Source organism: Trichosurus vulpecula, chromosome 1 (assembly GCF_011100635.1).
Source record: "Trichosurus vulpecula isolate mTriVul1 chromosome 1, mTriVul1.pri, whole genome shotgun sequence".
NCBI lineage: Eukaryota > Metazoa > Chordata > Mammalia > Diprotodontia > Phalangeridae > Trichosurus > Trichosurus vulpecula.
This window is the reverse complement of record NC_050573.1, coordinates 157,448,935-157,473,600: the sequence shown is the minus strand read 5'-3', so window position 1 is coordinate 157,473,600 and position 24,666 is coordinate 157,448,935. Positions and strand designations below refer to the sequence as shown.

Sequence of the window (24,666 nt, the reverse complement as noted above, 5' to 3'; positions counted from 1 at the left end):
TATTTAATCAAATAGATTATTGCTGCATCATTTGCTTGCTATTGTGCCAACATGGAATATACCTACGGATTGGATGTTGTGGGACATATTCCAGATGGGTAATGTGGTCTTTATTTGCTTATATTTGTCATTTCTTTCTTTTTTTCAAGCCAGATCTTTATTATTTCAGAAATAAGTATACCATATCTCTCCAATGAATAGATTAGCTATTTCTGGATAGCTGGTGGTAAGTACATCTTGCCAGAAATAATTATATCATTGCAATAATTTTATAGACTCAATTTCATTCATTAAAAAAACACTTCCAAATGTGTCATAAATATACAAACTTTACTTACAAAGAAGTTGTTTCTACATTAATAATGGACCAAGGGGGGAAATCTGTGGAAAAATTAACATGAATAAAAACAATATATTATGAAGACACAACTAATTTGGCCTCTAAATTTAACATTTAGTAGGGAAGAATGCAGTAACATTGATCTCTGATAGTGCTGTAGAGGAAAGTGATTCTACGTCCTAAATAACAAATAGGATCTCTTTAAAAAATAAAAGACAAAGATAAGCTACAATCTTTGACCTATGTTGAAAAAGCCACATCTGTAATGTATCCATAAACTTACTGTAGCACGGTTGCAATAGGCAGCCTATTTAATACTTTTGAAGCTTTAAATTTAAAGCAAAATATGTCTCAGAATAAATAGTTCTAGATGATTCAAAAATGGAACTTACAAATATAAACTATGATAGAAATATTCGGGGGAGGTTAACATTTTGAGACTAGATGGATTGCCAAAATGCTTTCCCTATACTTGAAATATGAGTATTATATTGATATTCCAAAGATACTGTCACATTGATACTTGGCTCTCTTTTTAGGGTAGATGTTTCATCTAAAAATATCAAATGGGTGCTAATTATGTTAAAGACAGCTGTATGCCAATAACTAGACCAGATAAACCCTATCCATTGCCAGTTAGCAAGTGACAATCCCTTAAACACTCTTACTACTGAATCTAAAACTAGAGGCAGGTCCTTTCCATCAACCCTGGGGCTGTCTCTTGTACACATTTGACTCCTTTGTGGATGTTTCTAAGAGTCTTTGTAAAATAATATTATGAAACAAGTAAAAATCTGGACAATCAACAGAATGTTGGAATAAAGTGGCAATTCTGAAAAGTTTGATCCTTTTCCATTAGCAGTTACTCAAAGATGAAAACTGGGAAGCTTATGTGCTTATTTGCAAGAGAAGTGCTAAATTTATTCTTGAGAAAGGTAGAACTTGAAGCATTGCATTGTACTGGAATATCTTAACCATGCTGAAGTGATTCTGAACTTCTGACTTCAACCAGAGCTGCTTATGCAAGAAACAATTTAATAAGTATACACACCAAGAACATAAACAAGGTTTGGATGGTTCAAAATGCAGTCAGTTCATTTCTTCCTGTTGCTCCCAATTTCTTGCATGGTGGCTACTTGCATAAAGATATTTAGTGTAAGCATGTAGATTCCCATCATCGAGTTAATGGGGTCATATCTTTCTGTGACATGCATTGGCACTACTTCTGCATGCCTGATGACTTTTGGGGTATCATGTAGAAGGAACATGATAAAAACAACTAATCCACCATACATTGCCACAGAATAAAGACCAGCACCAAGTGTAGTGGTAGGTGATAGAAACATAGATCCCAGAGAAGAAACAAAAACAGCACCCAGGCCCACTCACACTGCTGCTTTCATGTTTAAAAGTTTTTCACTCAGAGCACACATGGCTACAGTAGAGAGGCCACCCACAATGCCTGCTGTGTAGCAAAGAGCTTTGAGGATCAGAGGAGTTAGAGGGGCCACCACTGTACCCATAACACCAGAAGGGAACATCCAAGCAAGATGTTTTAGGCCTGGGCTCCATTCATGTTATTGACTGAACCAGCATTCCAGCTCCAATCATGGCTTCAGAACTTGCTCCAATTGTCAACCAAAACCCTTTCATTATAAAGGTCTTTAAAACAGATGATCAGCTAACTGCTAAGGCAGACAATGCTGTTAGACCAACACTCCCTGTGAAAAACATAGGTGTCATGAATTCCACCCTTCACATACTGTGGCCAAATTACTGCTTTTTCAATAGCCCCAATCTCATTTGACATTCCCAGGCCTTAGAAGCAAAGTGCTCCAAGACCAATAGCAGCTCCTCCAGCAACAAACCATCTTCCCATGCGATCAATTTTAAACATTCTTTCTGCTGATGGTTGGAATGCTGTTTCCTTAATTTCTTGGCCAGTTTTTCCGCATCTGACCCCAAGTCTTGATTTGGTAGCATAGCCCCTATTGGATTACCAGAGCCATTTATCTGTCTTTAGAATGGAATTCCTCAGAACATGAGAGGTCAGGGTGAGTGCTGGGTGGAGAGTCCAGGAAGGTAGAGTCAGGGCCTGGAGACACACAAACCTTGCTGCCAGCAAGATGTCGCAGCAGATTCACTGATTATTTTTGAAATGCTCACTTCTGCTGGTCAGTTCAGCAGCGTATCTGGCCTCCCGACCTGGTCGAATGTACAAAGACTAGACCCTCTGCCCTGCTCTCCTCCTCCACCTCTGCCCTGTTTTCCATTTATTTCAAAGATGGTTTCAATAGCTCAAAAAGAAAGAATTTCCCAAGTTAGGAAGACCTGGAAATGAGTCACATTTTTTACTGTAAATTGGGTGGGCCAGAAGAAAACATTTGTAAATGCCTGATTGTATGTAAGAAAAATGATACCCATTCAATAGAAGTAACATAATGAATGTTCAGGTACTATAATCTCAAAAGTTGGAAGGGGCCTCAAAGACTATCTAGTACAACTTCCATGTGGAAAAGAATCTCCTCCATACCATACTTAACCTCTTTCAAGGTCATCCAGCCTCTGTTTGAAGACCTACAATGATGGGAGAGCTCATTACCTACCAGGGCAGCCCATTCTACTTTTAATACTTTGTTTCTATTTCTGCCCTTTATGGCCTAACAGAACAATTATGATTGAGTGGACAGCTCTTCAGATACCTGAAGATAGCTATCATGCTCCCCCTACCTTACCTTAGGACTTCTCTAAGAAAAAAAAAACCACCCCCAGCTCCTTCAAATACTTTATAGGCTCTCCAGTGAGAAGGTTAATATTGCACATGGGGATTAAACTACCTTCTTAGCACTGCCTTGCCTTTGTATTTATTCTAACACGTTTATTTATATTATAACTGGTATGTTGACCTATCAGAACTATATGGGACTGTCAATCTGTGTCATTTTCTTTCCGCCCTGTGACCTGTACTTTCATTAGTCTGGAGAGCTCTAGCAATTCAAATTGGCAACTTTAATTTAGTCTTAGAAAATTGCTTGATTATTGAGAGGTTAAGTGACTTATTTTAGTCATGAAGACCGTAGATTCCCATCATCGAGTTAATGGGGTCATATCTTTCTGTGCCATGCATTGGCACTACTTCTGCATGCCTGATGACTTTTGGGGTATCATATAGAAGGAACATGATAAAAAGAACTAATCCACCATACATTGCCACAGAATAAAGACCAGCACCAAGTGTTGTAGTAGGTGATAGAGACATGGATCGCAGAGAAGAAAGCCAAATACTTGTTTTGCTTGGAACCCAGTTTTGCATCCACCTAAATATCCTATCATCTAGCCCACATCTTTCCATCTTGTGTAAAAGGATTTTTTTTTCAAATTCTTTCCTGAAATCCAGACATATTGTCTATAATATTCTCTTGATTGAGTCAACTAATCTTGTCAAAAAAGGAAATGAGGTTAGTCTAGTATGAACTCTTCTTATTGAACTCATGCTGGCTCTTAATGATAACTAACTGCTTTCCTTTCCAAATACTCACAAACTGTGTTCTTGATAATATTCTTTTGATTTTTGCCGTGAATGGAAATCAACTATGCCAGCCTAGAGTTGAAAAAATTACCTTTTGCCCTTTTGGGGGAAAATTAGGACATTTGTCTATCTTTAGTCTTGTGGCACCTCTACTTTTCTTCATGATTTTGCAATTCAAATCCACTGGTTCTTTCAGTACCCTGAAATATAGCTTATCTAGGTTACTGAGTTAGCATTACCCCAAATCGGGTAAATTCATCTAAATGGGTGCAATTTGGTTCTTTTTTAACATCTCATTTCTTTTGGTTATCAAATCTGTTAGCTTTTTTGTTCTATCTTTGCTTTTCCTGAAAATCATTCTTTTGTAGAGAAAACATAGGAAATGAATAGTTCTGCTTTCTCTCTATCATCTGTTCCTATCATACTTCACTCTTACCCCATTCCCCTTTTTAAAAAAATGTGGCTCTTGACTCCAACATAGCTTAAAAATTGCTTTTTTGCTATTATTGGCACTAATCACCAACATTAGCTTTTTTATGTTTTAAGTACTGCTTTTACAGAGTGCTATCACTTGCTAATATTCATTCTTAATTAGCAGTCCTTGCTTCCATCTCCTATTCAAATACTTTAAAATCCAAGTTGGCCAATAAGCTGTATGCATTTATATAATTCTCTTTATGCCTTTTCTCTTTCATCAGAATCATATGTTTGTGTTATCAGAGTTTTAAGAGCAATCCAACTCTTTTGTGCCAAAATCCCCTATAGAAATTTAAGCCATGACATCTTACCTATTCTTTATCTGAACTTTCTTAAATCCATCCTAAAAATCTTGTTTGTACATCATATTTTGCCCTACTTTCTCCTCCTTAACCTATTATGAAATAAAAAATGGCATAGGGATCTTTTATTTATTCTTCAAAAACCAGTTTTTCCTGTTTGGTTTAGAATCAGTTCCATATACATACATACACACACACACGTGCATATATATGTGTGTGTATATGTATGTATATATGTATGTATAAATACACACATACATACATATATGTGTATATATGTATGTACATATATTACATTTTAAGGAATTAGATTATAGTTGAGACAAGTCAAGAATTTATGGCCTGTCTTTACTTTTAGCCAAGAAAGAGCTAAAGTAGATATCTAGCTGGTATGTCCTGGCAAATTTTGTTGTATATTTCAAGTTCATCCATTTTCTACTTTTGGCTCAGCAAATTGTAGCGTATATATTCCTGCCACATTGTCACTTCTGTTGCTTCTTCCATTGGTTCTCATCCAAATGCTTTCTATCATATTTACCTATTCAAGCCCTTGTATTTCCTTATGAGTATATATTTTTATATACAATACATTCTACCACTTCTATCAAGGTATAACTTTCAGTAACCATATTCCAGTTATAAGTCACATTGGACCTCAGTGGATACCAGATTTCAAAGACACTTTTAATGTAAAATTCTCTGCTTTGAACTAAGATTTCTCATTCACCTAATTTGCTACTCAAAGAATGTTTGTTAGTATGTGGATATCTGATTCTACAGTTTTATTAGTGCCCTTCTTTTTGTATGCTGCCTCTTATGAATTATAGGTCTTATTCTTTAATTTTCCTTATGTCATATCTACTACTCTTTGTTGTCTCTGATATGGTATACACATCTACATCCACACAGAGTTTATCGCCCCCTATATTTTCAGTTTTAAGGCATCTTGATAAAATTTGAATGACTACAAATTTTACTTCTTAAACATACTTGATTATTGTCCTAGAGTTAATACCAACACCTAGTAAGTACTTGGAATATAGTGGCCACTTATCCAGTGCTTGTTGATTGACTGTGATATTGCTGTATTTTAAACCAAGACATCTTGAGACTGTAAGATCATAGATTTGAACTTGGAGGGAATATTGGAGATCATTTAGTGTTATCTTTATCTTTTATGGATGTGGAAACTGAGACCATTTTTAAACCAACTTTTTGCTTTCTGAATTTAGATATCTCCCCCCCCCGCCCCATTTTGCAGCAGTGATGAAAATGCTACCTATGCCCCTAGTGGCTTAAGTTTGTTGCCTATGATTTCCTGTTCTTTACCAGTGATTTCTAGCTTCCTTCTAGTTGCATAATTTGTCTGTATTTTAATCACTAGATAGATGTGTCCATCTATCAGGTCTGAGAAAACTTGGGACTTTTTTCATATCTCAGATACATTCTTTGTGTAGTTAGCAGACCTCCCTATTGTTCATGACAGGTTGATAGATACCTCAGTATTCATCATCTGGGTGGTGCAGGGGATAGAGTTACAGGCCTGAAGTCAGGAAGACTTTCCAAGTTCAAATCTGGCCTCAGACACTGACTAGCTGTATAACCTGGGCAAGTCACTTATCCCTGTTGGCCTCAGTTCCTCATCTGTAAAATGAGCTTGAGAAGGAAATGGCATACCACTTCAGTGTCTTTGACAGGAAAACCCCAAAAGGGGTCACAAAGTGTCAGACATGACTGCATATCAACGGCAGTGCTTTAAGTTAAAAATCACAATTTCATTTGAGACTTAACAGTGGATTGAATAAGGAGATATACACCATGAGATATAGCACTTTAGTGTTCACAGGAAGGAATGAAGTTCAAATTAACTCCTGTAATTATTTTAGAAGGTTTAAATTACAACAGAAAGCAACGACATGGAATTGGTACTCTTCAGATTAAAAAGAAAAACAAAAACTAATCAGGAAATTCCTATGAGAATTTTTGTGGTTTAACCATAATACCCTGGACATAAATGCTTTTTAATAATATTCTTTATATTTATATAGCACTTTCTGGCTTACAAAATGGCCTCACATCTTTCATCTCATTTGATCCTCACAAGAACCCTCTGATATAGGCATTATCCCCATGTCCTGGTAAGAATAAAGGGCAGCTACATGGTACAGTGGATGGAGCACTGGGCCTGGAACCACAGAAAGACTCATCTTCATGAGTTCAAATTTGGCCTCAGATACTTACTAGCTATCTGCCCCTGGGCAAGTCACTTAACCCTGTTTGCTTCAGTTTCCTCATCTGTTAAAATGAACTGGAGAAGGAAATGGCAATCCACTCCAGTATGTCTGCCAAGAAAGCCCCAAATGGAGTCACAGAGAGTTGGACCCAACTGGAAAGCGACTTAACAACAACAGTAGATGAGAAAACTGAAGCACAGAGAGTTTCGGAGAAGGTCTCAGTATCATCCAGCTGGTAGGTGGCAGAGCCAGAATTATAACCCACATCTGCTGGATCCTCCCCACCCTTCCTCACTTAGAGCCTTATCAAGGCTCCACCCAGGTGCCATCTCTGTTATAAGACTTTTCCTAATCCTTCTCCTCTCCTGCCTAATTGTTAGCACCCTCCTGCCCATGGAAGTTCTTTGTATAGGCTTTGTATTTACTTATCTGTGTACAGATTGTATTCTCCCTGTAAAATATAAACTCCTTAGGGTCAAGGACTGTTCATTGTTTTTGCCTCATTTTTTCTAGTGCCTAACAGTGTCTTGCATGTAGTAGGTACTTCATGACTGCATGTTGATTTGTAGTTTGAGCTACAATGTAGTTTCTTCATGCCCTTCTCTATCATAAAACTATGTCTCAATCAAGAAAATAGTTTTTGAGGACAATGCTACTTAAATTTCTCGTGGTAATATATTTTAATTGCCTTCTGTAAGCCACAGGATCATTATGTAAATTGATTTGATTAGAAGGAATTGCTGGATCTCAGCTGTGGTTAATGATAACAATATGTTTTTTCTTTCTGCAGAATTCCTTCACCCAGGGCACCCCCAATGAATATTCTTTCAGAAGTTGTCACTGAAGCATTTGGGGTTGCACTAGTTGGCTATGTAGCCTCATTAGCCCTTGCCCAAGGTTCTGCCAAAAAGTTCAAATATTCAGTTGATGACAACCAGGTAAAGTACTTCTCACCCTGCAGATATCCCATGCCAGAACTCATCATCTTTCCCTGAAATCTTGTCTCTCTTCTCCTAATTGCCTTATTTATATTAATGACTTACATCAGAAGTTCCCAACTTGTAGCCTGAGAAATTCTTGATTGATTTTCTAAGTCAATATGCCTCTGACAGGAGGGTCATTTAGCCCTTTACTCTCAACAAGATGATGCCCCCCTAACTGTCTAGCCTTACTTCACATGTTCCCCTTTACTCTTCCCGGGCCTCACCGTGGAATGGCCATCCTCTAACTGCTTCACTAGTTGAATTCCTACCCAGGCCTTAAGGCCCCAGTCGAGGTGCCTTGGCACCAAGGCTACTAGCATGGCCACCTTCTTCCTTTGGACTCTCATGGCGTCTTTTCTGTACCTCTCCCACATGACACTTTGTAATGTACTCCCTACTCTAAGGTGAGCTCTGGGGGGCAGGTGCCAAGCTCCCAGGTGGGCTTAGCCCAGGGCATTACACACAGTAAGTCGCTGCTCAGTCAGTGTTTATTCAGTCGAATTGAATTGTGTGTCTTGTTTCCAGCTGTAAGAACAGTTACAGTCAGGAGACATTTTTCCAGAAGGCTGTCAAGGGACAGTTCTGACTCCAGATTAAGGCTGAAACCTTCAGAGATTTCCCCAAACAGAAAGTCCTGACTTTAGCGTTGTGCTTTGAAAAGTGGTCCCCCAATGCTATTTACAGAGGTTGTTAATGTGTCTTTAACTGTTTCCCTGTGACTGCTAAGTTGCATATTCTCTTTTTAACTTTGCAGGAGTTTTTGGCTCATGGCCTCAGCAATGTCATTCCTTCCTTTTTCTTTTGTATACCGAGTGCTGCAGCAATGGGGAGAACAGCAGGCCTCTATAGCACTGGATCAAAGACACAGGTAACCTAATAGGAGTAAAGGAGAGACAGCAGTGTCCTGTGTCAGGAGCTGCAACCTGGGGATTTGATTTAATGTGCCACAAATTTAATTCAGTGAGCATTTATGAAGTGCCCACTATGTACAAGGGGCACTGTGCCAGTCCTGCCTTCAAGGGGCTTATATTCTACTGAGAGGGTACATAACACATGTGCATAAAAGTAAGTACAAATAAGACTGGAAAGGTGAATGGAGTACAGTTTGTAAAGGATCTTAGACACCTGCTAAGGATTTTGTGTTTTACTGTACAAGTAGTAGAGAATCTGAGAGGTAAGGAAAAACATAGGAGAGGAGGCTTATTCCAAGGTGCCCGGGTGACTAGAAGAATTAATTGCAGTGGTTTTTTTAGAAATGTGGAATTGAAGAGGAGTAGTAAGTTTAGAAAGGAAGATAGTGAATTCATCTCGGGGTACTTAGAGTTTGAGGGGCTAAAAATGTGGAACTGGAACTCAGGAGAGGGGTTGGTGTTGGAAATACTGCTTTGTAAGTTATCTGCATAGAAGGTTAATTGACGTCAAGGTTGACAAAGGAATGGGTTTAGGGATAAAAGAGAAAACAGACCAAAACAACCAGAGCACTGGTTGATGTTTGCACCTAGAAGGTGGAAGAAAGAAGGGGACCTAGTGAAAGAACGCAGAAAGGATGGGTCAGGGGAGAGAACCAAGAGAAATCAGAGTCACAGTATCCAGGAGTGGAGAGATCCTCAAGGAAGAGAAGTGTATGATAGTACCAAATACTGAGGAGAGATCAGCAAATGAAGCACTGAAGAGGAGATGTTTTATTGGCCTGATGGGTCATTGATGTTACCATAATCAGGGAATTGCATATGAGCCTTTCGGGTAGCAGCTGCTGCCATCGCCTCAGTAAGGACACCTCCTTGTCTCCCACACTGAGGCTACTTGTAGGAAGCCTAGAGAAGTAAGGTTACTAAACATCCGGGCTAGTCTTAGGCTTGCCCACCATATTGTGTGCATTGAAAGGAAAGAGAGCAAAAGGTTCCAGTGAAGCCTCTTTGTAACAGAACAGTGGCAGTTCTGGGGAGTCTAGTTGCTTAGGTAGTTTCTCTTTGTGATGATACTTGTGTCTGCCCATGTTGGCTATCTCCCTGGAAACGCTGATGCATTGGACTGGCCTGTAAACTGCCTGAGATCTTAGCTACAGAATAAGGCAAAGAACTGGATATAGGTGACTATGTCACAAGTTCAGCAATAACTTTTTTTTGGTGACACCTCAGCCCTTCCTGGTTCTCTAAGGCATTCTTGGGCAGGGCAAATGGTGACCTTGGAGAATTCTTTCAAAAAAGTTGTGGGTGTAGAATCTGGATTTCAGCAGTTTAGATGATAATGATCAGCCTCTTTGCAAGTTCTGAACATGCTTAAACTTCATCCTTTTTCTAAATTGGCCCTGTAAGAATGCCTTTTCTTTCCTATAAGCATTTACCAACAACATTTAAGCTGATAATTACAGAAAAAATGAAAACTCTCCTTTAGACTAAAATGCTGCTCCAACAATTATTATAATCAAAGCTCCCTCTAGTGGTCCATGGGAGATTTAAAAACTGTCATAATTCTGCCAGTTAATGATCTAGAATAATTCCAGTTATTCATTTTTAAAAAGTAAAATGAAATTATTTTAAGTCCTTAAAATTTGTTTTTACAGACTATATTTAGACAAAAATGTGGTGTAAACGTTAAAAATAATAGTAAAATAACAAAAACAGCAGCAATAGCTTTTCTAATGGTAGCCTTGCTTGTAGCATATTGCTTTGCATCTAATAAGTGTGTTTAATAAATGGTTGGTGAATTAATAGCCTCTTAGTAATATTCCCTGAGAATGTCTGCCTGTTACTACATGGCATGCATTTTTACGTGTAACAAAAAACAAATTTTAAATGCATTGTTATGTTTTCCAGGTTGAAACAAGCTATATTACAAGCCCTATTCAAAGTCTGCCATGCTTAGTAGAACCTGAAATAGTTTGCTTGCTCCTGGCTTAGATTTTGAGTAAAAGAAGATCAGTTCTATTTGGTACTAAGGCATCAAAGTGAGACATTAGTGGAAGATTACTGTACTATAAGTTGGCAAATAACTGTGGTCTGTGACTGTTTAATCAACCAAAAAGTGGAAAAACTCAGTCACTCAACCAGTTACTCTGTTTTCATGATTCTAAAGAGCCATCATGTTTTATTTCATTGAAACATGTTTGACTGTACATACAACTCTAGTATCCCAAACTTAAACTTATATACCCATATATCCTAGCCAATTTTGGGTATTTGTTTGCCAGGAAATATGTCTCCTGAAATACTCACCTTGTGTAACAGGGAAGTTTTTCTCCTTTGTGTGTAGACCCTGTGGTTCTGGGGATGGTACATTCATGCTGATGGCATATGTTTTCAGTGGTGAATGGTGTTGAGTGTATGATAGACAGTGCTACTTTTCAGGGGATTGTAGTGGAAACACCACTTGACTCAGAGTCAGAAACCAGAGTTCTAGTCTCTGTTTTGCCTCTCTCTAGCCTAGCGATTTGACGCAAGTCACTAAAATCTTTTTCTTAATTTCTTCACCTATGGAATGAGAGGACTAGATTAAATAATACCTAAAGAACCTTCCAGTCCTCAGTTTGTATGATTCCATTGCCATTTTACTTCCCAAAGAAATTGATATAATTAGGTTCATCTATTGATAGGCATGTGACATAATAAAAAGTTATTGGTTTGGGAGTAAGAGGACTTGGATTCAAATCCTTTCATTGCTATTAACTACTTGTGTGACCTTGGACAAATAAGTTTCCTCTTCTTGGATTGCAGTTTCTTCAACTATAAAAGGAGATTTTTGGATCAGATGTTCTCTAAGGGATTTTCCTTCTCTAATTTCTCTATTCCTGTGGGAAAGGTACTATGGCATAGTAAACTGAGTGCTAGATTTGGGGTAAGGAAGACCTGAATTCAAATCCTGTCCATAAATCTGTAAGACAATGGGCAGGTCACTAATTTTTTCTAAACCTTGATTAGCTTAAAAATTGGATTAATAATGCATAATACCTATCTCATAGGTTTGTTGTAAAGTTCAAATGAGAGGGTGTGTATATAAAGTGCTTGGCAAAGCTTAAGATGCTATGTAAATGCTAGGCTCATTCCCAGAAGCTCTTCTCTTTTTTTGGTCCAGCATACATTTAAGCAAATAATAAAAGATGGTAAGGGGTGGGTGAAAGGCAATAGTTTATATCCAGTAAGGAATATGAGAGGATAAAAAAACCCTTGAGCTCAAGTGGTTAAGACATAAAAATCTTGCCAAGCATTTTGAAATAGAACTCTCTTCATTATTTTTTTGCCTATTAGGTCCTGGAAGTAGTAAAAAAACTGGAAAAAATACTGTCCTAGCATAAAACATCTGATAATAAGCTGCATTTACATCCTATGTAGCTTGCTGAGATGACCTATAATCTATGACAGTTCCCATCCAGTCACATGGAGAAAGAATCCAACTCTGTGTCCATACCCAGATCTAGCATGCTTTCCCATGGTAGTCATTTCAGACCTTTTAACATCACATAGCTATTAAGATTATATGGGCATCCTGATAGCTCACATGGTTTGGGAGAGACAAGCCAAAACTTAAAGGTCCTATTTAAGAGATGCTCTTTCAGATGGAACTACTTTTCTATGTGACATAAATATGATAACAATCCCTAATAAGGCATTATCTTTCTTAAGGTCAAAAGTTGCATGTAGCCAAAAAACCCTTGGAAATATGAAACTATTTAGATGTGAGCCTAAAGGTTCCCAGAGCAAAGTACCAAAAAGGATCACTTTACCCAGGTGCCTTGACATGAACACAGTGCCTGCCACTGTCTTAGATAAGTCAACGTTAACTAAGCAGCTACTATGTGCCAGGCACTATGCTAAGCACTGGGAATATAAAAAAAGGCAAAAGATGATTCCTGCCCTCAAGGAACTTACAATCTAATGGGGGAGACAACTTGCAAGCAAATATGTGCAAAGAAAGCTATATATCAGATAAATTGGAAATAATTAAAAGCAGGAAAGCACTGGAGAAGGGGAGTCAGGGAAGGCTTCAACAACAGCTCATCAAGCTAAGTGATAATGTGTGGTTGTTATCATACATGGCAACACAAATGAGAAGCTTGGGTGGCCAGGGGGTGTCTGGAAGCCCTACTTTTGATTCTGTTCTCTCCATTCTGCTGTTGTTGACCTATGACTTTATGTCCGGACCACTATCTGGCTTAAACCCATCATGGGTTTAGTTATTGCCTTATGGAGAGACTATATACTGGCCAAATGGGCAAGCTTCTCTCACATGTGTAAGGCCACTGGTTGATCTTTGACCTATACAAGTTACATCAAGTGGTAACAATGACTACTTGACTGCTGAAGGGGTTCTTGGTCAAGCAGGTGTTAAAATTTTTCTGGACCATCCGTTCTTCACCTGTGAATGAGGGAATTGGACTAGATAGATAGCCTTTGAGATCAGGCCCTGCTCTGGAATTCTGGTATTTCCTCTTGTGTATCTATCAGACTTCTGCCTCTCATTGTATTACACCCTGAGTCTGACCTTGCTGTGGAGATCAGTTGAGTTCCCTACTTGACAGACCCAGCTCCCTAATGGGGCTAGTTGGGATAGGACACATTAGTCTTCCATGCCTTACACATTTAGATAATAACATCTACTCTATCCTCACTGAAAACCAAGGATAGCTGTATGTAATAAATATTTCCCAGTATTTAACAAGAGGAAAGCATGAAATATTTTGTGATCATTTAGTCTCAAATATTTTGAGACTAAACCTTGAAAATTATCAGGTTTGATCTTAGGATCATAGATCTAGACCTGGGAGTGACCTCAAAGGTCATCTAATTCAACCCCCTTGTTTTATAGATGAGAAAATTGACCTCTAGAGACTGTGTCATTTGCTCAAAATCACTCAGATGATCTCACTTAGAAAAAACCATTTTTTCCCTTAGCCATTTTCTATAAAGCAACATGGTACAAGGGTTAGAGTGCTGTACTTGGAGTCAGAAAGTCACCAGTTCAGACTTTCTTCGGACACATACTAATTGTGCATTCCTGAGCAAGAGAATTAATATGACTGAACCTTGGTTTCCTCATCTATAAAATGAGAATAATGATACTACCTACCTCACATGGTTCTTGGCAAACCTTAATGCTCTGTATGTTATCATAATTGTATGACATTTTAAAGTGGTGAAGGATGGTTGGATAGTTGAGAATTTTGGTTCTGTAAAGAAAATTTTAAAAAGGAATATTATTCCTTATTGTTTTTAAAATAATATAATCTCCATTGGTTTTGTAATGCATGGATGATTTGACTGGTATTTCTATCACTGGAGAAAAAAAAATAAGGAACCAGATGTCATGGGCTCTTTCCCATGCCCTGACTCTGTCAATCCCTGCTGCCATTGTGACTTTCCCTGTGTGGACAAGGACTGTAGGAGAAAGTAAGCAACAAGTTGACTAGTTGACGTTACGCTTCAGTAAGTGAATGCTTGCTATAAATGGAGCTGATATAGGAATTACATGCATCTTCCATCTATGCTGAATTTACCTACTTGAAGGCTGGCATTGTTTTCATTTCTGTCTTTGTATCTCTAGCTCCTGGGGCAGTACATTGGAGGTAGTAGGTCCTTTATAAATAAATTATGTCTGTTGAATTGAGCTTGCTTCCTCCTCCAATTGTTGGGTTGATCACCCTTGTAAAATGAGCAGGTTGAAATGTATAATCACCAAATTCTGTGATCTTTGGAAGCAGGGCAGTCCTTTTAGCTCTTAGGTTCCCAAGCCTTATAAGGAGAGTGAATTGGAACGAAGAAGCATGAAACTTTAATAGGCAACGACACGATATTTTGAAAGGTTTTCTATGACTTGGAAGTAGCTGCATAGGGCAAGACCTCTAAGAGGCTTTTGGCAAAATAGATATACTGATGTCACTATGTTGGAGCCAAGAGCAAAGGAAGGTCAGGCTAGTGAGTTTGTGGCAGGATTAAGCTTGCTATCTCAAATTGTTTGCTCCCATGGTCTAGCTCATTTGGAGCTTTGTAACAATAGCTAACATTTATATTGCGTTTGTGATTTTAAAAGTATTTTATGTCTTAGTCCATCACAAAAGACTCTCTGAAAGAAGCAGTTTAAGCATTATTATCTCTATTTTTATTTTATTCAGACTCATGGGGGGTCAATGACTTACCCAAGGATGTATTATTATAAGTTCTACAGCAGAACTGGGATTTCAACTCAGGTCTTTTAACCCCCAATTCAATGCTTATTCCTTTATACCGTGTCAGAGTTGATCAAGCCACTAATGGAAAAGTGAATACTTGAACCCCAGGTTCAGTTACATTTTCTATAGAAATGATTTTCACTTCCCATTTATAGTCTATTAAACTTAGTGTAGATCCACATGTCTTGGACTTCATATTCCAAACAAAGCACTATGTTAATTAGAGATGGGTTATTTTTTATTTCAATAGACTATGTTATTCATTGTGGCTCCATTTTGATGTTATTCAGCTTATGACCATGATGACAGTGATGGATCATTTTGGAGGCCAAGTACTTGAACTAGCTGTTATTTTGGATGGCCCATGTAACCACTCTGAGCATCAGTTTTCTCATCTGTCATTTAAGAGAGTTGGCTTAAATGGACTCTAAGATCTTGCAGCTTTCACATTTTGGGTGGTTATTTTATGGGGTTCAAATTTATCTGATGTATTTCCTGAGTGAAAGTTGCATATATGTGCATTATTTACAACTCATTCATTCCTGACTCCTGTCTTCTAATACACTTATGTATGTGCTCTTCAGTTTGCATAGGAACATTGATTTCCCACCAGCAGCCTGTGCCTGGATTTATTTTTTACCGTGTCATCCCAGTGGAATGCATAAGCCTTACTCGTATGCTCAACCACTGAACTCTCATGATATATTGATTGTTGTATTTATGGTCTAAGCAAAAACTCACACTGTAGGAAAACACCTAAACATGAATTCCTTCCATATGGTTTCAATAAAGAAATGATTTAGTAGTGTAGAATGCCTTCTCTTTGGCACCTAACATTCCTTAGAATTTCTAGCCTTGTTGATCTTCCCCTTTATATCCAAGGGAATGAGATGCAACATGGAAGGGTAGCTAGAAAGCCAGGAAGACCTGGCTTCTGAGTCTGCTTCTTACGCATGCTAGTTGTCTGATCAAGGGCAAACAAGGCACTTACCATACTCAGCAAGACCTTCACACCTGCTTTGCCATTGTACTCTAAGAACTATGGGACTTTTCCACTTGCTTTGCAGTGGAAAATTTCCTTATGTGTTGTCTCCTTGAAAGCAGGAACTGTCTTACTTTTCTCTTTGTATCCCCAGCCCTTATCATGGTGCTTTGTATATAGTAAATACTTAATAAATGCCTTATTAATTCACACATTCATTCTGCATGAGTGGAGGGGGTTTCTATACCAGGAGCTTCCCAAAAATAGGCTATCATAGATCTTGGCCAAATATTCATGTGTGTTACATACACGTACACACACACAGACATACACCCATGTATAGGTATTCAGGTACTTCTCTAACATAGCGTGTGTGTGTGTGTGTGTGTGTGTGTGTGTGTGTGTGTATCAACAAAGTGACTGAATATGGAGGACTGGTAGACTCTTTCCACCCTCACCATCAAAGGAACTTTGTGCCATCCGTTATAGAGGTTGCTTTGTGAGCTACTAAACTGTAAACACCTTGAGGGCAAGAGCTCTGTTTTATGTCAACTTTAAAACCACATCAGCACTTGGATGTGCTTAATGGGTGTTTATTGAATTGAATTGGATTGCTATGCTGAGATGGCTTTGACTTGGCCCCTGATTCTGTTTCCTTTTCTTGGTTTCCCCAACATCTAGCACAGTGCCTTGTTTATAGTTAAAAAATGGTCACTGAGTTGAATTGGATTGGATTACTAATGAAGCCAAAGGCTCCAAGGCTGTCCCTCTCTCTACCCTGCTATGTTCTGGAAATTTTACTTAAATATTTTTCGCTGTAGAAAGTCACTGCTCCAAATCTCTGCTCATCTTTATATACCATCTTGTCAGCTCCATAAATAAAAGATACTTAGAGGGATCTATGATCCTATTGAGGTATTTTTTACCATTATAACTCATAATCTCTCTATGCTTTCTCATCCTGAGCCATGTTTGCCCATTATCTTTCAAAAAAATGCTACATAACTATTATGTTTTATCAGTATCAGTATCTGAGTGTTCCAGTTTGCCAATTATTTTACTTTCTTCATATATAACAGCTGACATTTATAGAGTGATTAAAAGTTTGCCAGACTCTTGACAATCAATCTCAATTGAAAGAATGTTAGATTTTGAGTCAGAGGACCAGAGTTTGAATCCCACATCTGTCAACCTTTTGACCTTGGACGAATAATTTAACCTCAATGGGTCTCAGTTTCCTCATGCATAAAAATGAGTTTGTTGGACTTAGAGGACCTCTCAGGTACCTTCTATCTCTAAATCTATGATTCTACTATAAGAGATAAACCGAACTTCTGTTTCCACAGAAAATATGCAATATACTAGAAGTCTTGTATTTGCTGGGGAAGGCAGAAAAACAAATAGATTAGAGAGATGGTTTTGGGAATGTTGATTAACACTTCATTCTTATCAGCGTATCTAAAGGCAAACAACTTCTTCCTTGTACTTTGGATCCAATCTACAACTCCAAAGGCCTGAGGAGATTTTCATTTTACTACACTGTTTTGAATGTTAAGACTCTTCTTATGTTGATGGTGAAGGAAACTTAAAACATCCTGAGTTCAGCCTCTTATCAAAGAGTTTATGACAAGTCATTCTATAAAGAAAATGAAGAATGTGGCAGGAATGGAGACCCATGTGGGGGTGGGGTTTAGGTGTTTTTCAGATAGACTGTGAACCCTGAAGTACCTAGTCAATGGGAGGCAGGAGGGAAATTCGAATTGGAAACAGTGCATAAAAGGGCTTACATTTGTCTGAGCAAGCATGCTCTGTTAGGGAGCTACCCTTTCATTCAGAAGGATGAATGTATATTGAATATAATGAGCACTTTTTCCTGACTTCACAACCAGTATTGTTCTTTCTAGGGTGAGCACACTTCTCACGCTATGATACTGGCCAGCTGTATGAACGAGTTATTATAGTAATCATTGTTCCTATATTTGTCATTTTCAGTTGTGCCTAACATTTCATGACCCCATTTGGGGTTTTTTTTGGTAAAGATGCTGGAGTGGTTTAATGTTTCCTTCTCCAACTCATTTTATAGATGAGGAAACTGAGACAAACAGGGTTAAGTGACTTGCCCAGGATCACATAGCTAGTAAGTGTCTAAGGCCAGGTATGAACTCAGGAAGAAGAGTCTTCCCGATCCCAGGCCCCACACTCTATCCACTGCCTCATCTAGCTGCCACCATCTGTAATTTACAAGGAAGGAAACTGAATCTGTGCCAGTCACTTAGTCAGAAAACATTTATTAAATATGTTCTGTGTCAGGCACAAAGAAAAGAAAAGAGAGGCGAGGAGAGAAGGAAGGGGAGAAAAGAAACTCTTTCAAAAATAAAATAAATTCTAATGGGACATCAAATGACTTGCTTATGGTCCCATAGCTCTTGAAGTGGCAGAAGTGGAATTTGAATTGAGGCCTCTTCAGATGCCAGGTCTAGTGCTTTTTCTGTTGTTCCACACTACCTCTCTGGCAGGTCACTAGGAGCCTAACAATTCTAAAAATTGCTGATAACTTCTAATCAAACAAAACTAGTGATACCTTGTTTTGCTATAATTATTGAAAAACATTCTGAAAAATTCTTTCAAATGTCTGTGCTTTTGTTGTGTATTTCAGGTGGCTTGCCTAATATCTTGTATTTTGGTCCTGATCGTCATCTATGCAGTAGGACCATTGCTTTACTGGTTGCCCATGGTACAGTATGACTTTTGCTTTAAAATGAGAGTCTATGTTGGCATGTCTCTTTATGAATAGCCTCATTATCTTGACTAGTGAGGTCAAAAGAGGGAATAGGATAATCTCTTTTCATCCTTGAAATATATTTACACATAACACTCTGTAACCTTGTTGGCAAATTTTCAAACTGCCCTGCACAGACTAACACGTCTCAGTGATGCAAATGACAATCCTGGTATAATCCAGGGTTCTGGAGAGGTTGCTCCTAATTAATTGCTATAATTTTCTCATTTGTGAGATGTAAATAATAATGTCACAGTATCCTTTGAGGGTGTTTATTAAGGGTATTTTTAGTAAAATAATAGGAAATGCTAAGCTATATGAGTAAAAAATATTACATATTTCTCGTCAGTCTATAAAACACCTTCTGGGAAAAACATTACACACTTGTGTACATTATTTCTGTTATTTATCTTTTTCATTTGCATTGAGCAGATATTCTATTTAGTTTTATGCTTATATGCTTAGTGAAAAGTTCTTTATAATCAGGAGTTGGGGATATCTCAATGTACCTTCCACTTGGTAATCCAGTACCTTTCTTATTTTACTGATTGGCACTAATCATGAATTCCTTAGGATAGGAGGCTAATATGTTACTTCTTAATGGAAGGAAAAGTCTCATTGTCATTTTAAGCAACTACTCCATCAAACTAATGGTTATCTATCTCTCTATCCATCTATCCATCTATCTAAAATAAGTACTCTTTATGTAAAAATATACATAAATATATGTGTATAACTTGGAAGAACTACTAATTTTTATTATTAACTTTTTTAAAATTTGTAGTGTGTTCTTGCAAGTGTCATTGTTGTGGGACTGAAAGGGATGCTAATACAGTTCCGGGATTTAAAAAAATATTGGAATGTGGACAAAATAGATTGGGTAAGTGAAATTTGATTGACCTTTTTTTTTTCTTAGGCTTAAATACATGTCTTACCAAGGAAGGGTTGATACTTCTTTCTCCATAAAATGGATTTACTGAAATACAACATAAATATTTTATAAACTACTAGGATTTTTTTTCAGGTACCCAGTAATAGCCTAGAAATGTACATTGCCTTTAAAAGAAATGTAGGTTGAGTTCTGGCAAATTTTAATGTATAATATGTGGTTTAAGAGCTTTTAAAAATGCCACCTAATTCAAAGGGATAAGAACTATCCAGTTTGCTTTGTGAATTGATTCTGGAATCAGTGCATCAAAGAAGTATCTGCCAATAGAAATGAAATCATCAATAGCACGGCAAAGTTCTGCTTTAACTGCTAAAGAATATGTGCTCCATGAATGCTGACCCAACTACTTACAGAAAACAAATACAAAAACTTTTATGGACAGTGTTTTGAACGGAGCACCAGAAGATACAGATTTAGAGCCTGAAAAGCATTTACAGGTCATAAAGTTCAACCCCCTTATTAAATAAATGAGGAAACTTGAGGCCCAGTGAGGTTAAATGAATTGCTCAAGGCCACACAGCCACTAATCCTGAGGCAGAATTCAAACCCAGGACTTTCTGACTCTATGACCAGCATATTACCTAGTATAAAATGCTGCCTCACAGACAGTAGCCAAAGAAAAATGTCCTTTTTTATCTGTCTACTATTAAGGTTAATCTGAATGCAGAACCCTATTTGGCAGTTTCATATTGAAGTTATAAATTTGATTACAGAATAAAGAATTCAGGTAATAACATCACAGTAACAGAATGTATGTACCACTGGGAAAAAAGCAAAACAAAACATAACAGAACAAAACTAGCTTTATCTTCCTCCCATTCACATGAAAGGTACTGAGTGATGCATAATGGATAGAAATCTGCCTCAAATCCAAGAAGGCCTGGGTTTAAGTCTTGCCTCTGACACATACTTATGTGAATCTGTGTAACCTGTCAGTGCTCTGGTGGTGTTAAACTCCAGTGGAAATGAGAGCCACTAAACCATGCATAGGAGGGAGGTAGGTGGCTCAGTAAATAGAGCTCTGGGTCTGGAGTCAGGAAGATCTGAGTTCAAATCCGGCCTCAGATACTCACTAGCTATGTGACTGTGGACAAGTCACTTAACCTCTGTTTGCCTTAATCCACTGGAGAAGGAAATGGCAAATCATTTCAAGTATCTTTGCCCCAAAAAACAAAACCAAACTGAAATAGGATCATGAAGTGTTGGACATGACTGAACAACGACAACAACAAACCATATATAAAGATACCTATAGGCCACATAATGACTTAGAAAACCCCATATTAACATTATCTGTCTTCTATTGTATTTTTATTTATTTTGTTATAATTTCCTAATTACATTTTAATCTGGTTCTGGCCACCCTCAGGAGTATTTTGGGTCTCATGTGGTTGGTGTTTGACACCTCTCTTCTAGGCAACTCACTGAGCTGCAGAGAAGGTACCCACTTGTAGAGGGAATTCTCTCTAATGATGAAATCACAAGTCTAGTTGCATCCCTTTCCTTCTTTGACATCCTCTGTGTGAAAGGGTAGTAGGTATTATTACTAGCCAGGTCTTAGAGGGAGGAGGAACAAAGGTTTGTCCACAAAAGCATGACTCTTGGGTCGGTAGCTCTCACTTGTCACAAAGGTCTGGGTTATGCTTTGGCATGTTTGTTTCATTTCCTGCTCCCAGATAATTTGGAAGTTTCCACCTATATGAAATCTGGAAGTTTCCTCCTATCTGACAGCATAGTGTGTTATCCCCAACCCTTTTTAAAAAGCATCTATTAACAACCTACTATGTGCTAAGTACTGTGCTAAGTGCTTTTTATAAATATCTCATTTACGAATCATAAACTTTTCTTGTAAATACATATATTCCCAGACTCAAAGAATGAAATTGTTTATTTATAGGTCAATGAAAATTAGTGAAAGCTGATACTAGAACTCCCCCAAAATAACAGTACCCATCACTGAACAACCTTTTTCTGGATGCCTGTATACAATCAGGCACTTACAGATAGACACAAGTCTAGTGTGGCTTCCTTCTTAGCACGTGACTGAGACTCAGCAAATGTGGGGAGGATCTTGTGGCCAAATCTCAAATGGTGCACTTCTCCATGGTTAATGAAAGCCTGTTAATTGATTGATGGATGGCTCCACGGGCTGCCTGTTGAGTGTAGCTTGACATTCTGCTTATAATTCTCTAATCCCTTACAGTGTTGTCAATCCTCATTTTCTGCAGCTTTCTCAACCAAATTGTAGGTTGTCCTTTTACACAGCTTTCAGCCAACAGTGTCACAATCAGCAAGGTTTTCTCTCACAGGCAAAGAATATTTCCAGAGCTTCTCCATTATATTTCATTATTCCTGTCATATTTGACACAGGTGCCATGTCAAACCATGGACCTCTCTCTAGGTTCCTCCCATGTGCTACAGTCTTCATACCTTTTATCTCATGAAAGCATGTCACATCATCAGGAGCATCCACTTATTCTATGGGGAACACATAGGCTTCCCACAAACAACTGCAGGGGCTCCTCCCCTCTCTCAGATCCTTGCCCCACCTCTGCAATTTCTTGCATTATCTTTTAGGAAAGAGAAATCAAACATAATTTTAGTCAACTTCCCAGCCAAGGGAACAACAGGTTGGGGAATTCAAGCTCTATTCTTAAAGGCTTCCCATTTCATGAGAAAAGTAACATGGAGTATTTAAGCCTTTGACTTTTTTTAAATTTTATTTTTAATTTATGGAAATTACTTTCATAACATAGTACAATAAAAAAGATGATTGCACATGAAACTGTAAATCTACTATCTACAACTTGCTATTCTTCTCAAATATACAATAGAATTCTCATCTAAATTTCTTTTTTCTTCTTCCCACCCCCCCACCTAGAGATAGCTACCATTAGACACAAATATATGTATATATATGTATTCATATATAAGTATATGTGTGTGTGTAAAATTATTACATATATACTTCCATTTATCAGTTCTTTCTCTGGATGCAGTTAGTGAATTTCTTCATATGTCCTTTATAGTTAATTTGGGTATTTATAATAATAAAAATAACTTATTTTCTCTAAGTTATTCTTAAAACAATATTGTTGTTAACTCTGTGTGTATCTCTCATTCTTAAATGTGTTTCTGGTAAGCAACATATTGTTAGATTCTTATTTTTAATCCATTCTGCTATCCATTTCCATTTTATGGGTGAGTTCATCCCACGTACATTCAAAGTTATAATTACTATTTGTGAATTTCCCTTCATCGTATTTTTACTCATAATTTTCCTTCTCAGCCTCTCATTTTGCCCTTTCCTCATTACCTTATCTTTTCCCTTTATTCTTCTATTCCTTATTTTACCCACCTCTTTAAAATTTCCTCCCTTATCTTCTCCCTGCTAATCTTATTCTATACACTCTTTTAAAAGTCCCTCTTCTAACCCCTATCCCCCAGTTTTTTCACCTCTCTAGAAGTTCAGACGACTTCTAAACCTCTTGAGATGTATATTTTGTTTCTTCTTCAACCCATATGAGAAAAGGTACCAACATTACCTGCCCTCCACCCCTACCTGTTTTCTTTGTATTAGTTCTTCCTTTTGTGCCCCATTTTTATAATTGCTCCATTTTACCTTTTCCTACCCAATTTTGTTTTTTTTTTAGAATCACCCTATCAAATTGTAAGGAAGAAAATAAAAAAGAACTAAAAATCAAATAAGAAAGAATGAGGAAAAATTAGAAAAAATAAAAGCAGTTCAAGAAAATTATGAAAAGAAAGTTAACCAGTTGGAAAAAGAGTACAAAACCATAAGGAAGAAAATAAAAAAGAATTAAAAAATCAAATAAGAGAGGAGGAAAAACTAGAAAAAAATAGAAGCAATCTATGAAAATGATGAAAAGAAAGCCTTTGTCTTCTAGGTCTTTAGGTTAATATTTTGAGAAATTTTACCTTTTTAACAAGGAAAGACAGAGGAAGATCTCTGTCACGGAGGAAAATATATGTAAAGGTCCATATTGATGATGCAGAAGACCTGAAGAAACTGATTATCACTCATTGGAACAAAATTATCCTGAAGAACTGCTCCACAGTCTTCAAAGACTATATTTCCCTTTGGGTTTATGAATTTTGAGATGCAGTATGGTGTAGTCAGGAAGGTCCAGGTTCAAATCCCACCTCAAACACTTATTAACTGTGAGACAATGGGCAGGTCACTTAATGTCTCTGGGCTTCCATCTAAAATGGGAGGGTTGGACTCCATAACCTCTAAGGTCTCTTCTAGTGCTAAATTTGTGATCTTATGACTAGGCATTTCAGTCATTTTTCTTAAAATAACCAGAGAACTGAAATGCGCCAGTGTGCTGAATCTTACCCTTGGCTAGAAACTGATGTATTTGTGCAATATGGAAGTATTATAGAACTAGAAAGAAAATGAGTACATATTAATTACTGTGACTAAATGTTTGCTTGTAAGGAAAATTGACAAATGAAATTGAGACTATTTTGACATATGTAATGAGTTTGATCAGAGAAAGTTGAATAAATTTATGTCAAATAACTCCATATTTTGATTGGATATAAAACAAGTTTAATAACCAATATGACTTGACTGTATCGGTAAGCAAACATCTCACTGATATAAGATACAAGGGGAGTAAATTTCAGAATCAACTTAGCAATCAACAGGTATTTATTTAGCACCTATAATGTCAGGCACCGTGCCAGGTGCTGTGGATACAAAGACAAAATGGAACCACCTAGTATGATGAAGTGGAGAAAGAGCAACAGATTTTGGAATCTGAAGCTCAATGATCACATTTCAGCCTATTCAGGAGCTAGAACCTTGGGCAAGTAATTTAACCTTTCTCAGATTCTCCTACCTTCTTTGTAAAATGAGGATGATATTTATGCAGTCTACTTCAAGGGATGGGTCCAAGGAAA

At 37.5% G+C, this 24,666-nt stretch overlaps 1 protein-coding gene across 5 annotated transcripts in view; it reads left to right on the top strand.

Moving 5' to 3' along the window:
• SLC26A7 (solute carrier family 26 member 7) overlaps positions 1 to 24,666 on the top strand; it is a 278,008-nt gene that overhangs the window by 197,577 nt on the left and 55,765 nt on the right. For all 5 annotated transcript variants that reach the window (XM_036741696.1, XM_036741699.1, XM_036741697.1 and 2 more), the window contains 5 exons: positions 16 to 98; positions 7,673 to 7,820; positions 8,620 to 8,733; positions 18,666 to 18,743; positions 19,573 to 19,668. In XM_036741696.1, coding sequence (XP_036597591.1) covers positions 16 to 98; positions 7,673 to 7,820; positions 8,620 to 8,733; positions 18,666 to 18,743; positions 19,573 to 19,668 — 519 coding nt within the window. The remainder of the gene's footprint in view (positions 1 to 15; positions 99 to 7,672; positions 7,821 to 8,619; positions 8,734 to 18,665; positions 18,744 to 19,572; positions 19,669 to 24,666) is intronic.